At 39.8% G+C, this 14,267-nt stretch overlaps 1 protein-coding gene across 2 annotated transcripts in view; it reads right to left on the bottom strand.

Annotated features, from left to right (window-relative positions):
- Positions 1-14,267, bottom strand: part of virma (vir like m6A methyltransferase associated) — a 217,896-nt gene that overhangs the window by 102,891 nt on the left and 100,738 nt on the right. For both annotated transcript variants that reach the window (XM_051935489.1, XM_051935490.1), the window contains exon 7: positions 13,560-13,802. In XM_051935489.1, coding sequence (XP_051791449.1) covers positions 13,560-13,802 — 243 coding nt within the window. The remainder of the gene's footprint in view (positions 1-13,559; positions 13,803-14,267) is intronic.

Here is a 14,267-nt window from a genome sequence, read left to right as displayed (position 1 = left end):
CCATCTTTAATGCAAAAGCTCATTAATTAGGTTTTGTCACATCAATCAGTTTTGCTACATCAATCAGATATACCTTAATTATGGGTAATATAGGTAGCAGCAACTGATGAAAGAGAGAATAGAAAACAGACTGGAATTTAAGATAACAAGGCTGTAGTGTGGGTGCTACTAAGATTAGTTGGCCAGGCATTTTATCTGTCATATCCTCTATTATAATAAAAAAATCCTGGGATGAGACAAGACTTTTTAGCCTGGGACAAGACAGGACTTTTTCAGAGACATACTTTCGCATCCCATGAGACAAGACTTTGGGCCAAGAGATTTAACCATACCCGGGTCTGGAAATAAAACACAAAGAGTAGATAACAAAGTAGAACGTTGTAAAGAATTCAAAAACATTGCTGCGATACACATGCAGAACAGGTTAGAAATAATGAAAGTACTAAAATTTGAAAGTCTCAAAAAATGATAGTAAAGATCACATTAGCGCAAACAGACAAATTATTACTCTGTGAAATAACGGAATAGCGAAAAGAGATTGAATATATTGTTCGGATTTAAACTTTAAGTTGGAAAAAAAGTAGTGTTTCTTCCCAATGAAGAGCTGTATCCGCGAGAATGAAAAGATTTATTCTTTGGTGAAAGTGAAATCTACATACGCAAGCAGCAGAGACACAAAGTGGCTGGTGCGTAGTGCAGACCGGGGGTGGGGGATGGGTTTGATGAGTGAAGCGAGCAGGGGGCTTTGCCCCCTAGATTTCAGATAAAAATAAGTTCCCCTCCAGTTAGAATGTAGATCACCTTTCCTAAAATATCTAGCTTTTCCCAACAATCATCCGAAGTATTTGTAAAGGTTTACATAGCACATTAACAAATGATGATTAAAAATGAAATCTCCTATAGAACACATCCCCTCTACATAATCTCAGTAAGGGACCACACACAACTACATTCTAAAATAATATTTTAGGTTAAATGCACAAAGATATGAAGTTCCTCTTTTATTCCAGTTGTAGTTCCTCTACACATGTTGTTGATTAATTTATCAAGGCTGTGCCACTCTCAAGGCTTACAGAGGAGGAGTCCTGCATCTTCGAAGCACCCCTGATACTAAAAGAAGTTCCAGAGGCTTTGGAGACCATGAGCATGGCGATCACTTGGTCCAGAAGGTCTGCTCCCCAAACTCTTGGACCTCTAAATTGCAACCCTCAATAAATATATATTTAATCACTCTTCTTATTCTCATATGCTGTTAAGCAGTTGGTGATTCAATGAAATGCAACCGGATCAGGCATTCAATAGAATGAATTGGCCATTTCTTTATAGAGAGATTTTTTTTTTTTTAAATAAGTAACGGACTTTGTTTTATAAATATGATTAAAGCCCTGTACTCTTACTAGTCTTCATTCCTAATTACTACTTTGAATATTTCCTACCCTTTCATATTGACAGAGGAGCTGTAAAGGGCTGCCCACTATCCTCACACTTAATCATCCTCTCTCTTGAACCCCAGCTGCTGCAATCCACTTCTCCAAAAACATTCTCCTCAACTTATATTAATAATTCCCCTCACAAGGTCTACATTTATGCTGATATACGTGATTGGTTTTAAGTCATTCTCCCTCTGAACTAAAGCAGGCCCTTAATATTTAACTGTTTTTAAACCTTTTCTGGTTATGAAATTAGAGTAAATCTTCTCTTTTCCGCTTAATCCTCTCCACCATTCCTTTGCCCCTCAGACTATGTTCCACAGACGGATTCTTTTCGATACCTGGGTTTGGATGTCTCTGCCTCTCTCCAGGATCTAACAGCTCCAAACAACCACTGTGTCTTTAAGGACACTAAAGATTCTATCTACTGGTCATACCTTTCTTTTAAGCCAGGCTTTCCATTATAAAGATGAGCATCTTTCCAAGATTCAACTTTGTTAGTGCCATGACTTTCCCCAAAAGATACTGATCTGAGGTCAGAACTTTGTTATCTTCCCTTTTGTGGAATGGCAAGCGCCACTCAGTCAGACACAATACATTGATTCGCACAGGGTCAGGTGGAGGGATCACTTGGCATTCAACCACAAACTAATCTGGAATTGATCTCATTCACCAACATATCTTCCATTGCGGCTTCCAGTAAAATCCAGTTCTACAGTTTCCTACTGCCTTTCCATACTCCCATTTATTTCCAGTAAGATTAAAGCATTGGCCACCGTGTTTGGTCCCATCTTATGCCTTCCACATGTGGAGCAGAGTTGAAAACCTTTTGGGCATATTTCTGAGGTGATACGGTTTCACTATATGAATTTTTAATACTGGCGGTCACCCCATCTTTTTTTCATTTTCCTTCAGCTACAGTGAGTTTTTTGGGCAAGTGGAGTCCCATTAGCCTCCCCCTTCCAAATCATACCCTTTACTCTTTTGCCTCATCCCTCTCATCTAAATCCAAACTGGTATCCCTTCTTTATGTGCTACTTATTAAGGTGTCTCTCAGATCTCTACAAGTCAAGTCAAGTTGGGGAGCATGCATGCGTACAATGCATTGCCGCACCCACTACACAACAAAACAACTCAGGATCCCGGTTGGCAACCCCCTAGGCAGACACGCAGTCCAATCCCACGCTCCGGAAATGACCCACTATCTGCTGCAGCTAAGTGTTACGTGGCCAACATTTGGCCTGGTCCAGCCACTCGGGTCCCCAACAATGAGGATCTTATGAACTGGATCACCCTTGGGGAAACGCGCCACCAGGCCGTAACTGACGCTCCCTCACAATGCAGGTAATATGCCTCATTCGGGACTCCATAAGCAACCACTCATTTGACACAAAGTCAAACCAACGGTACCCAAGGATTTTCTGGAGAGACACAGTACCAAAGGAGTCCAGTCTTTGTCTCAGGTCACTGGATAGCGTCCATGTCTCGCAACCATATAGCAAGACAGGAAGCACCAGGACTCTAAAGACTTGGACCTTTGTCCTTTTGCATAGATATCGGGAGCGCCACACACCCCTTTCCAGCGATCTCATGACCCCCATGCTCTCCCAATCCGTCTATTGACTTCATAGGAAGAGTCACCAGAGACATGAATGTCACTGCCAAGGAAAGTAAACCTCTCGACAAGGTCAACACTCTCTCCGCAAACAGACACACTGCTGATGGATGTGCCCAAGAGGTAATTAAAGGCCTGGATCTTGGTTTTTATCCAGGACACTCGCAAGCCCAGACACTCAGACTCCTCGCTCAGTCTCTCGAAATCCACGATTAGAGCCTACATTGACTCCACGAAGATCAGAGCATTGTCAGCAAAGTCAACATCCGTGAGTCTTTCTTCACCAACACATGCCCCACAGTCGCTGGACCCGACGACCTTGCCCAACACCCAGTCCATACAAGCATTGAACAGAGTAGGAGCAAGAACACACCCATGACGAACCCCAGAATCAATTGGGGGAAAAAAGCAAAGGTTCTGCCTCCACTCTGCACAGCACTCACAGTACCAGTGTACAGGCAGGTCATGATATCCAGCAACCTCGAGGGGATCCCGCAATTCCTCAGGATGTCCTACAGGGCAGCTCGATCAACTAAATCAAATGCTTTATGAAAATCGACAAAGGCTGCAAAAAAATCTCTGCCGATATTCGTGTTTGTGCTCCATGAGAACTCTCAGTGCCAGGATGCGGTTGATGGTAGACTTCTTAGGCGTAAAACAAGACTGTTCTGGTTGCTGGTAGGTGAGCAAGTGATCACGGATCTTATTGAGGATGACCCTAGCAAGGACCTTACCCGGCACCAAGAGCAGTGTTATCCTCCTGTTGTTGCTGCAATCCAGGCGATCACCGTTCCCTTTCCAGATAGGGACGACAAGTCCCATTTTCCAATCAGTTGAGAAGATGCCAGTCTCCAAAATGGAAGCAAAGATTGCTTGCAATGCCAGGAGGACAGCCCTACCACCAGCCTGGAGAAGTTCACCCTGGATACCACAGATCTCTGTAGCCTTTTCCCCCCCTCAGCTAGTTCACCACCTGTGCAATCTCAATGAGATTGGGTGGTTCACAGCTAATTGGAGGATATCCAACGTCCTAGCCGGAGGATCAGCTTTGAATAACTGCTCAAAGTAGCCAGCCCAGCAGGTCACAACTACAGTGTCATCCATAAGGATTGTTCCATCAACCATCCTGACTGCGACTCTCCGAAGAACAGACTCAGATGTGCGTAATTCTTCGATTCCTCTGTAAGCAGGACGTGGGTCACTAGACCACAGATGGTGTGTCAATTTCTCACAGATTCCTCTAACAAACACCTCTTTATCTGCCTTCAGAGCCGTCACAGCCATCCATCTCAGTTCCCGGTACAGACCAGAGTTGCCATTGAGCCGTGCGCTGCAACTCCTCTCGATGATATCCAGGGTGCCCTGCGAGATGAAACACCTCCTTCTGGGAACATCGGTAACACCAACAGAACCCTCAGCAACCTTCAGGGTCTTGTCACGGAAGGTCCCCCACATCACATTAGGATTGGCAGTCGTACCCAAATTATTTCTGATCAGTGTTTAAACACATATGAGTTGTTCCTGTCTGCTTCAAAAACATCTATATACTGTATCTATACACAGTATAAATAGAAAACATCGGTATAAATGTCACGTCTCTGGATCTCTGATTTTCTAAGTAAAAGACGTCAGACAGTAAAGATAGGCAAGTATCAGTCAGGGTCCCAGACTCTGAGAACATCAGTGGCATCAGGGTTGTGTTCTGTCCCCACTCTTTTTTTCTCTGTGCAGTAATCCCTCCTCCATCGCGGGGGTTGCGTTCCAGAGCCACCCGCGAAGTAGAAACCATATGTTTATATGGTTATTTTTAGAATGTCATGCTTGGGTCACAGATTTGCACAGAAACACAGGAGGTTGTAGAGAGACAGGAACGTTATTCAAACACTGCAAACAAACATTTGTCTCTTTTTCAAAAGTTTAAACTGTGCTCCATGACAAGACAGAGATGACAGTTCTGTCTCACAATTAAAAGAATGCAAACATATCTTCCTTTTCAAAGGAGTGCAAAGCAAGCAGTCAAAAAAAAAAATCAATAGGGCTTTTTGGCTTTTAAGTATGCGAAGCACCGCCGGTACAAAGCTGTTGAAGGCGGCAGCTCACACCCCCCCTGTCAGGAGCAGAGAGAGAGTTAGAGAGAGATAGAGAGAGATAAAAAATCAATACGTGCCCTTTGAGCTTTTAAGTATGCGAAGCTCCGTGCAGCATGTCCTTCAGGAAGCAGCTGCACACAGCCCCCCTGCTCACACCCCCCTACGTCAGCGCAAGAGAGAGAGAGAGAGAGAGAAAGTAAGTTGGGTAGCTTCTCAGCCATCTGCCAATAGCGTCCCTTGTATGAAATCAACTGGGCAAACCAACTGAGGAAGCATGTACCAGAAATTAAAAGACCCATTGTCCGCAGAAACCCGCGAAGCAGCGAAAAATCCGCGATATATATTTAAATATGCTTACATATAAAATCCGCGATGGAGTGAAGCCGCGAAAGGCGAAGCGCGATATAGCGAGGGATCACTGTACACCAATGACTGCACCTCCATTGACGCATCTGTTAAACTGCTTAAGTTTGCTGATGACACCACTCTGATTGACCTGATGACATATGGGAATCAGGTGTCATATTGGAGGGAGGTGGATCAGCTAGCCAGTTGGTAAACCCTCAACAATTTTAATTCCATGAAAACAACTGAAATAACACCCCTAGGTATAAATGATGTAATTATTAACAGGGTAGAACCATTTAAAATTCTCGGCACAACTAGTACTCACAATTTGAACTGGGATGAAAAACTAACTGGTCTTATCAAAAATGCTTGGCAGAAGATGATTTTTCACATTTAACTTAAAAAGTTTAACTTGCCTCAATCAGTGCTGCTACAGTTTTACAGAGCCGTCTCACTTTCTACATAACGGTCTGCTATGGCAATGCATCTACTCACTCCAAACAAACTACACAGCATGTTATTCAGGCAGTAGAAATGATTGTAGGACTGAAGCTGGACTCCACTGAGGTCCTGTATACTTTGTGGGGCAGGAAATGAGCTGGAAATATAAGCAAAGACTAGACCTGGGCAACCATGTTATTGGTCATTAAAGGCAAGAACTGCAAGACATATGAACAGTTTTTTTCTTACAATGATTAAACAGTCTCTGATTCATCTGTCTCTTCCTGATTTCTATTTTCCTCCATTCAATATGTTATGTTTATGTTACATTTATTTTGTATAGGACTTTCCTAATATATTACTAGGCAGGAGTGCAATTCTACTTAACTATATTGTTTTATTTATTGGTGTTTAATGTAAAGTGATCCCTCGCTATATCGCGCTTCGCCTTTCGCAGCTTCACTCCATCGCGGATTTTATATGTAAGCATATTTAAATATATATCGCGGATTTTTTGCTGGTTCGCGGATTTCTGCGGACAATGGGTCTTTTAATTTCTGGTACATGCTTCCTCAGTTGGTTTGCCCAGTTGATTTCATACAAGGGACGCTATTGGCAGATGGCTGAGAAGCTAGATTGCTTACTCTTCTCTCTCTCTTGCTCTGACTTTCTCTGATCCTGACGTATGGGGATTGAGCAGGGGGGCTGTTCGCACACCTAGACGATATGGACGCTCGTCTAAAAATGCTGAAAGATTATCTTCACGTTGCTATCTTTTGTGCAGCTGCCTCCTGAAACGACATGCTGCACGGTGCTTCGCATACTTAAAAGCTCAAAGGGCACGTATTGATTTTTGACTGAAAAACAAACTCTGTCTCTCTCGCTCTCTCTCTCTCCCTCCCTGCTCCTGACGGAGGGGGTGTGAGCTGCCGCCTTCAACAGCTTTGTTCCGCGGTGCTTCGCATACTTAAAAGCCAAACAGCACTATTGATTTGTTTGCTAGAGATTGTTTTCTCTATCTATGTGACATTCTGTGCTCCTGACACGCACTCCTTTGAAGAGGAAGATATGTTTGCATTCTTTTAATTGTGAGACAGAACTGTCATCTCTGTCTTGTCATGGAGCACAGTTTAAACTTTTGAAAAAGAGACAAATGTTTGTTTGCAGTGTTTGAATAAATGTTCCTGTCTCTCTACAACCTCCTGTGTTTCTGCGCAAATCTGTGACCCAAGCATGACAATATAAAAATAACCATATAAATATATGGTTTCTACTTCACGGATTTTCTTATTTCGCGGGTGGCTCTGGAACGCGACCCCCACGATGGAGGAGGGATTACTGTACACAACTTGGTCAAAAGATTTTCCAGTTTTTTTGCAAATTCAATCAGTTGTAATGCAATAAATAACCTAACATGGTGAAAAGGTAAGCAGTTAACTGCCAGAGATTCAAATTTAAAGTTTAGGTTAAAAAAAAGCAGAAAAAAGGAAATCTCAGAATATTACAAATGGGCCTTCTTCAGGGACAACTTACAGGTTACAACTTACAGTAAATAAAGTAAATCAAACAATTTTACACAGGTGTCCCAACTTCAGTTGATTACTTAAACCCCCTCTGTCTGGTGGCTCTGTGGCTGGGGATCTACGCCAGTAATAGGAAGGTTGCCAATCTGAGTCCGGTAAACGCTAGAAGTAATTCTACTCTGTTGGGCCCTTACGCAATTGCTTCATTGTGGGTATGACGTCAATCTGCATCCAGCCCTGCAAGCAGGTCCTTCCTTGCACGTAAAACTTGAGGGTTTGTGGGAGGATTGGCACACCAGCCACTGTAAAAAAATAAATAAATAAATAAAAACTTAAACTGTTCCACTAGGCTGCACTAGGGTCCCAATCCGGGTGGTTCGTCATGTGGTGGGAGAGGCAATGCGATGTATCAGTGCATGCTCCCAACCACCTCCTCCTCCTCTGTCTGTCAGTGAGTACGGTGTCCTACACAATCCAAAGGCAATTGGAAACTGGAAGAAACTCTGATAGAAAGAGATCTGGCAGACCCAAAGTCACAACCCAATCAGAAGTCAAGTTTATGAAGGTTACCAGCTTGAATGATCGGTGCCTCATTGCTCTAATACTCTAATGAACTATTTTGTTCAGCTATGCATCCATTGTCCTAATCTACTGCAAATCATTCTTGGTTGCAAAAAGCACACTTGTTTCACATTCATTCTGATTTCTTTTCCAAAATCTGAAATAAAGTAAGGGCAACATAACTTCGGAAGACAAACTACTGGAGGGGATGACTTCTCTTACTATTGACTGTTGATCATTATTTTAAACCTTTGTTGTGCACAGTTTTAATCGGACCTTTGTCTTTTGATCAATGAAACATGATGATTACTGTTATTGGATATTACTTTAGATAGGTTGCTGCATAAACAGGTAATGATTATCTGTGTTGAGGACGTAGTGCTGCATGCTTATCTTCCAGGAACACTTGAAATTTAAATGGCTCTATAAATGCTTGCATAAAACAGTTTATCAGTTTGCATAGTACACTTTTGAAAAAAAGTGGACAATTCTGTTCATTCTGAAACTCAAACATCTAAAAAGTGTCAAGTGATCAAGGTTCAGCACTACTCACTCTTCTCAATTTTTCTGGAAGATGCTACAAACAAAAGTTAATATGTTTACACTTTAAAAGGTATTGTTGCACGTAGTTATTCCTATGATGTGAATGCCTCTGATTAGTCATTGCTTGATTAGAACAGTCATTTGCTGTTTAGAGAAATTTATTACCAGGAAAAACTACTTGGAATGCAGCCGTATTCACTTTCCATGATAAGTACATTGAGGCAGTTGTAATTGTAATCATGACTAATGTACAATTAATTTTGCAGCCTAATTATAATTATGATTTAGCTACACTTTCCCATATGTTCTGGTTATTTCATGTGTTATATACTGTTAGTGGTTCTGACATTGAAGTAGCTGCAGCCTTTCAGCCCCAACTGATGTTAGGTCATGTCTACTCTGCTTCTTGTTCGTTGTCATCGTATTAGGATATAATGAACCAATGCCCACATAAAAAAGGTAAATTAACAGGAAAACAACAAAAAAGAGAGTTAAGCATTTAACATGGGAAAAATATAAACACTGCTAAATTTCTAAAATGTGATGTTTGAAAGCAGAATATGTAAATAAGAAGAAGAAGGAAAAAGGTTATCTAAACAATAAGTAAAATTAAAGGTAAAAGGACTCATTGATTATAAAACTGACTAGAGCAAAAACCTGCTTCCATAGGATGCACACAGCACTAAACTTCAGATTTCCTTCTTTATACTTTCTTTCTTTGTGCCAATGAAAGTGCCTGATGGTTGACTTTACACACTAGCATTGTCAAGAGGATGATTGGTGTTTTAAACAAACATTGCTCACATGTAAAAACTTTTCCTCCAAAATGTAATGGCAACATCTAATACACTTTAGGAATGGAAAGACAATAAGAATAAATAAAAATTATTTAAAGAAGCAAAACAAATCTGGTAAGTGCTATAATGAGCACCAGAGGCTAGACACACGTTAGCATTATACACAGCGGATTCAGAAAGTACTCAGACCCCTTCACTTTCTGCATACTTTATGGTGTTGTAGATTTAACTTTAAATTGATAAATCTATCATATTAAATTGATAAATCTATCATATTTTCCTATATATCTACACCTAATAACTCATAATGACAAAATGAAAAAGTTTTCAGAAAGGCTTGCAAATTTAATAAAATCAGAAACTAAAATCTTTCATTTATACAAGTATACAGACACTTCATTCTGTACTTTTTAGAAGCCCCTTTGGCACCAATTACAGCTTTGAGTCTTCTTGGGGCTTTACACACCTAGATTTGGGCATTTATCCCATTCTTCCTGACAGATCCTCTCAAGCTCTGTTACATTAGATGGAAAGTGTCTGTAAACAACCATCTTAGGGTCTCTCGACAGATGTTTTATGCGGTTTAAGTCTGGGATTTGGCTGAACCATGAAAGGACAGCCAGAGTTGTGTTGACTATATGGTGTGGGTCACTGTAGTACTGAAACGTAAATTGTTGCCCCAGTATGAAGGTGTACGGTCAGGAGCAGGTTTTCTTCAAGAACCCCTCTGTATTTAGTTGCGTACATCCTTCCCTCAGTTCCATTCAGTCTCCCTGTCGCTGCCACTGTGACGCACCCTCATAGCATGATGCTGCCACCACTATGCTTCACTGTAAAGATGTTATTAGGCAGGCAATGAGTACTGCCTGGTTTTTGCCAGATTAAGTGCATGGAGTTCTGCCCAAAGAGCTCAATTTTTATTTCATCTGACTAGATAATCTTTGTCCTCATGCTCCCAGAGACTTTTAAACACAGTTCAGCAAACACCAAGCAGGAGTAAGCCATTCTACTACAAATGCCCAATTGCTAGAGTGCTGCAGAGATGGTTGAACTTCCGATATGTTCTCCCATCGCAACACTTCTGATGTGTTACAGTAACTACTGGGTTCTTGGTCATTTTCCTGACCAAGACCCTTCATGCCAGGTTACTCACTCAAGCTGGATGGCCAATTCTTGGAAGAGTGCTGGTGATTCCAAACTTCTGTTTCACAATTATTGAGGCCACTATGCTCTTGGGAACACTGAAGTCTTTACACATGGTTTTATACCCTTGTTCTGGATCTAAGCCTCTTCATACTTTTTATTGCACAGGTCTAAAAAAAGCGTTCCTTGTAATTCATGGCATGGTTTTTGTCCTGACACACAATATGAATTGCGGGACCTTATATACACATACTTTCTAAACTATGTCCAATCAATTCAATTCACCAAAGGTGGACTCCATATTCTAGACTCACCTCAAGTATAATTAAAGCAAAAAGGATGTGACTAACCACAATCTGGAGTGCCAGAGTAAAGGGTCTAAATACTTATATACAGTATGTGAGAGACCAGAGTTTTTGATTTCTAATACATTTGCAAAATGATCAGAAAACATGTTTTCATTTTGTCATTATGGGTTACCGAGTTTAGATTAATGGGAAAAAAATGGCAAAAGTGTCCATTTAAAATCACAACACAGTAAAATGTGCAAAAAGTCAAAGGGGTCTGAATACTACTGTATCTCAATCCATTGTACCTATATGCATATATTGTAAAGAAAATTAAACATTCATTGACAAAATTATGAAATTATGATTAATTAGATAATCGCTCATATCAGCATTTAATCCCAACTAATAACTCCTGTCATTACATACTTTGTACAGATTCCCAATAAATAAAATGTTAATTTGGAAAAGCAGTTACTTTATGAGTCAAATAATGTTGCAAGGTTCTTTACAATGTTATGTTCTAACTTATAGCAGAGTAAGATTGATTTTAAAAGAGTATAGAACAGATTGTTCACTATATTGTTGTAGCCACAAAGCTAAATTACCATTTAATGAAAGTAAAGAGCCAACTTTAAGATCTTGTCTGTCCTACAGATTTAAACACAGTAAGCAGTGCTGATATTAATCATTATGTAGAAGTAGTCAACAGTCTCAAAATAAAGTTAAGTCATTTTCCTTCTTTTGAGTACAGTTTTTCTTATGAAATTATAAACCTATTACATTTTTATGTAGAACTTTGTTTTATGCCTTTTTTAGTTGCAATTTTTAAATTGTCCACAAATGTTGATACTCTTACAGATCATTGAAAAACTGTTGTATGCCTCCAGAAAAGTGATTAAATGAAAAGCAATTAACCCATGTATACCTGTATGTCTTTGATATGTCATCAAGGAAAGCAAAGCAAAGTGTGAAAAGAGATCAAGTATTGCTTATTTTACAAAGATATTCTAAAATTGCCTGGAAACATTTGTTGGTACCATTAGAAAAGATCATAAATATTTGGGTTAGAGAGATTTTTCAAACTAGCTGATTCCTTTAATTAGTATCACACATGTCTCTATTTATGCAATCAGTCATTTAGCCTATTTAAATGAAGAAAAGTAGTCACTCTGCTATTTGGTATCATTGTATGTCCCACACCGGACATGGACCAGAGAAAGCAAAGGAGAGAATTGTCTGAGGAGAGCAGAAAGAAAATTACAGACAAGCATGTAAAAAGCAAGGACTAAAAGATTATCTCCAAGCAGCTTGATGTTCTTGTGACAACAGTTGGAAAATATTATTAATAAGTTCAAGGTCCACAGGACAGTAACCAGCCGTAAGAGAAAAATCAACCCCCAGAATGGGCAGAAGGGAAGTGAGAAAGGTAGACAAAAAACAAAGGACTACCTCCAAAGAGATACAAGCTATACTCAAAGGTGAAGGTCCATCAGTGTCTGACTGCACTATTATCAGTGACAGTGGACTCAATGGAAGAAGACCCAGGAGGATTCCACTTTTGAACGTAAAACACAAAAAAGTCAGACTAGAATTCGCTAAAATGCATATTGACCAGATGCAATGTTTCTGGGAGTATGTCATTTGGACAGATGAGACAAAACTAGAGCTTTGTCACATCAGCTCTATGTCCACAGACAGACAATAGAAGTTATCAAAGAAAGGAACACCATACCTACTGTGAAACATGGAGTTGGCTTTGTTATGTTTTGGGGCTGCTTTGCTACATGTAGCACAGGGTGCCTTGAGTCTGTTCAGCAAACCATAAAATTTCAACACTATCAAGACATTCTGGAGCAAAATAAACTGCCCAGTGACAGAAAGCTCATGTCAGTAACAGTTCATGGATCCTCCAACAGGATAATATAAATGCAAAAAATTATTATTATTATAATGAATCAAAACATATAGATAAAGCATACCAGATTGGCTAAGAACAAAACTATATCCTATTCTGAAGTGGCCTTCTAAGAGCCCTGGTTTGAATTCTATCAAAAATCTGCAGAAAGAACTGAAACACACAGTGTGGAGAAGGCACCCTGCAAACCTGACACACCTGGGGCAGTTTGTCAGGAACAGTGGGCCAGACTTCCTGTTGACAGATACAGAAGTCTCAATGAAAGCTACAGGAATTGCTTGTTTGCAGTGATTGCCTCTAAAGGCTGTGTAACAAGATATTAGGTTAAGGATCTTATAATTTTTGTCCCATGTCATTTCATTTGTGTTATTGTTTGAAATATTCTGGTGAAATAAACTCTGATGCAAAGGCTGATATTTGTTAAATATGGAATACATAATTTTTTCAGTTTCAAGTTAGTCAGGTACCAACAAATTAGTAAACGTCTGTATTATTTAAAAAGAAAATAACATCTGCATTGTAATTTAACTTTGCATGTAAAAAATCCTACACAATAAAACCTTAATGAATACAATGAATGTTTGTATTTCTCTGTTTGATTTTCTAAGTTAAAAAGTACAAAAATAATTTGACTGATTCAAAAAAACAGCCCGTATGTCCTAAGAAACATTTTGATTTTGTTTGTTCAATGTAAACATGAAAAATGTTATACTTTGGAAAAAAGTATAAAAAAAAGCCCAAGATATAAGAGCACTGTGAAGAACATTCATTTTAAGTGTAGCTGTCTGACCCTGAATTTGAAAACTGCCTTTATCCAACCCACCCACCCACCCTACCTTCTCCCTCTTCCTCATCCTGCTCACCCTCATCGTCCTCTTCATCCTCCTCTTCTTCATCTTCCATTAAGCTTCCCACATTCCTTACATCATCTTCCTCTTCTTCATCACCATCGACCTCTTCGTCGTCATCCTCCTCTCCATCTTCTGCTGGATCTTCTTCTTGATCACCCTCATCTGAATATGGTTCCTCAGGTGGAATAGATGTTCGGTCTGGAGAGATGGGCTCAAAGTATTCTTCTCTGCCATTTCCATCTTCCTTCCCTGTAGCTGCAGAAACATAATTAATAATTTCATTTAAGTATAAACTGATCAACATTTCAGTTTTACATTTAACACAAAGAAAATGCCTAGTGATAACATGAATATGTGAAAAAATATATATTTATGTCAATCTTAATAAAATCCTTTGGAATAATGTATACTGTATTCCCAAGTGTTCAGCTCAGCTTTGCAAATTGTAAGGACATAAAAACAGACTGCCACCATTCACATGGAAAAATTCCTCCTCACTAAGTGGGGGATGTGAAGAGTACACTAATTAAGCTTTGTGACATCAAATGATGGAGTGCATTTTTTCCTGATACTTTTTTGAATGACATCACTATCTTTCTCACAGCTCAAGGTAGAGACCGGGGGCCTCATGCATAATGTCGTGTGTAGAATTCACACTAAAACTTGGCATACGGAAAAAAGCGGAAATGTGCGTACGCACAAAAAAAATCCAGATGCATA

Source organism: Erpetoichthys calabaricus, chromosome 13 (genome assembly GCF_900747795.2).
Source record: "Erpetoichthys calabaricus chromosome 13, fErpCal1.3, whole genome shotgun sequence".
In the NCBI taxonomy this organism is placed as follows: Eukaryota; Metazoa; Chordata; class Cladistia; order Polypteriformes; family Polypteridae; genus Erpetoichthys; species Erpetoichthys calabaricus.
The sequence above is the reverse complement of the archived record's forward strand: the minus strand, read 5'-3'. Positions and strand labels throughout refer to the sequence as shown.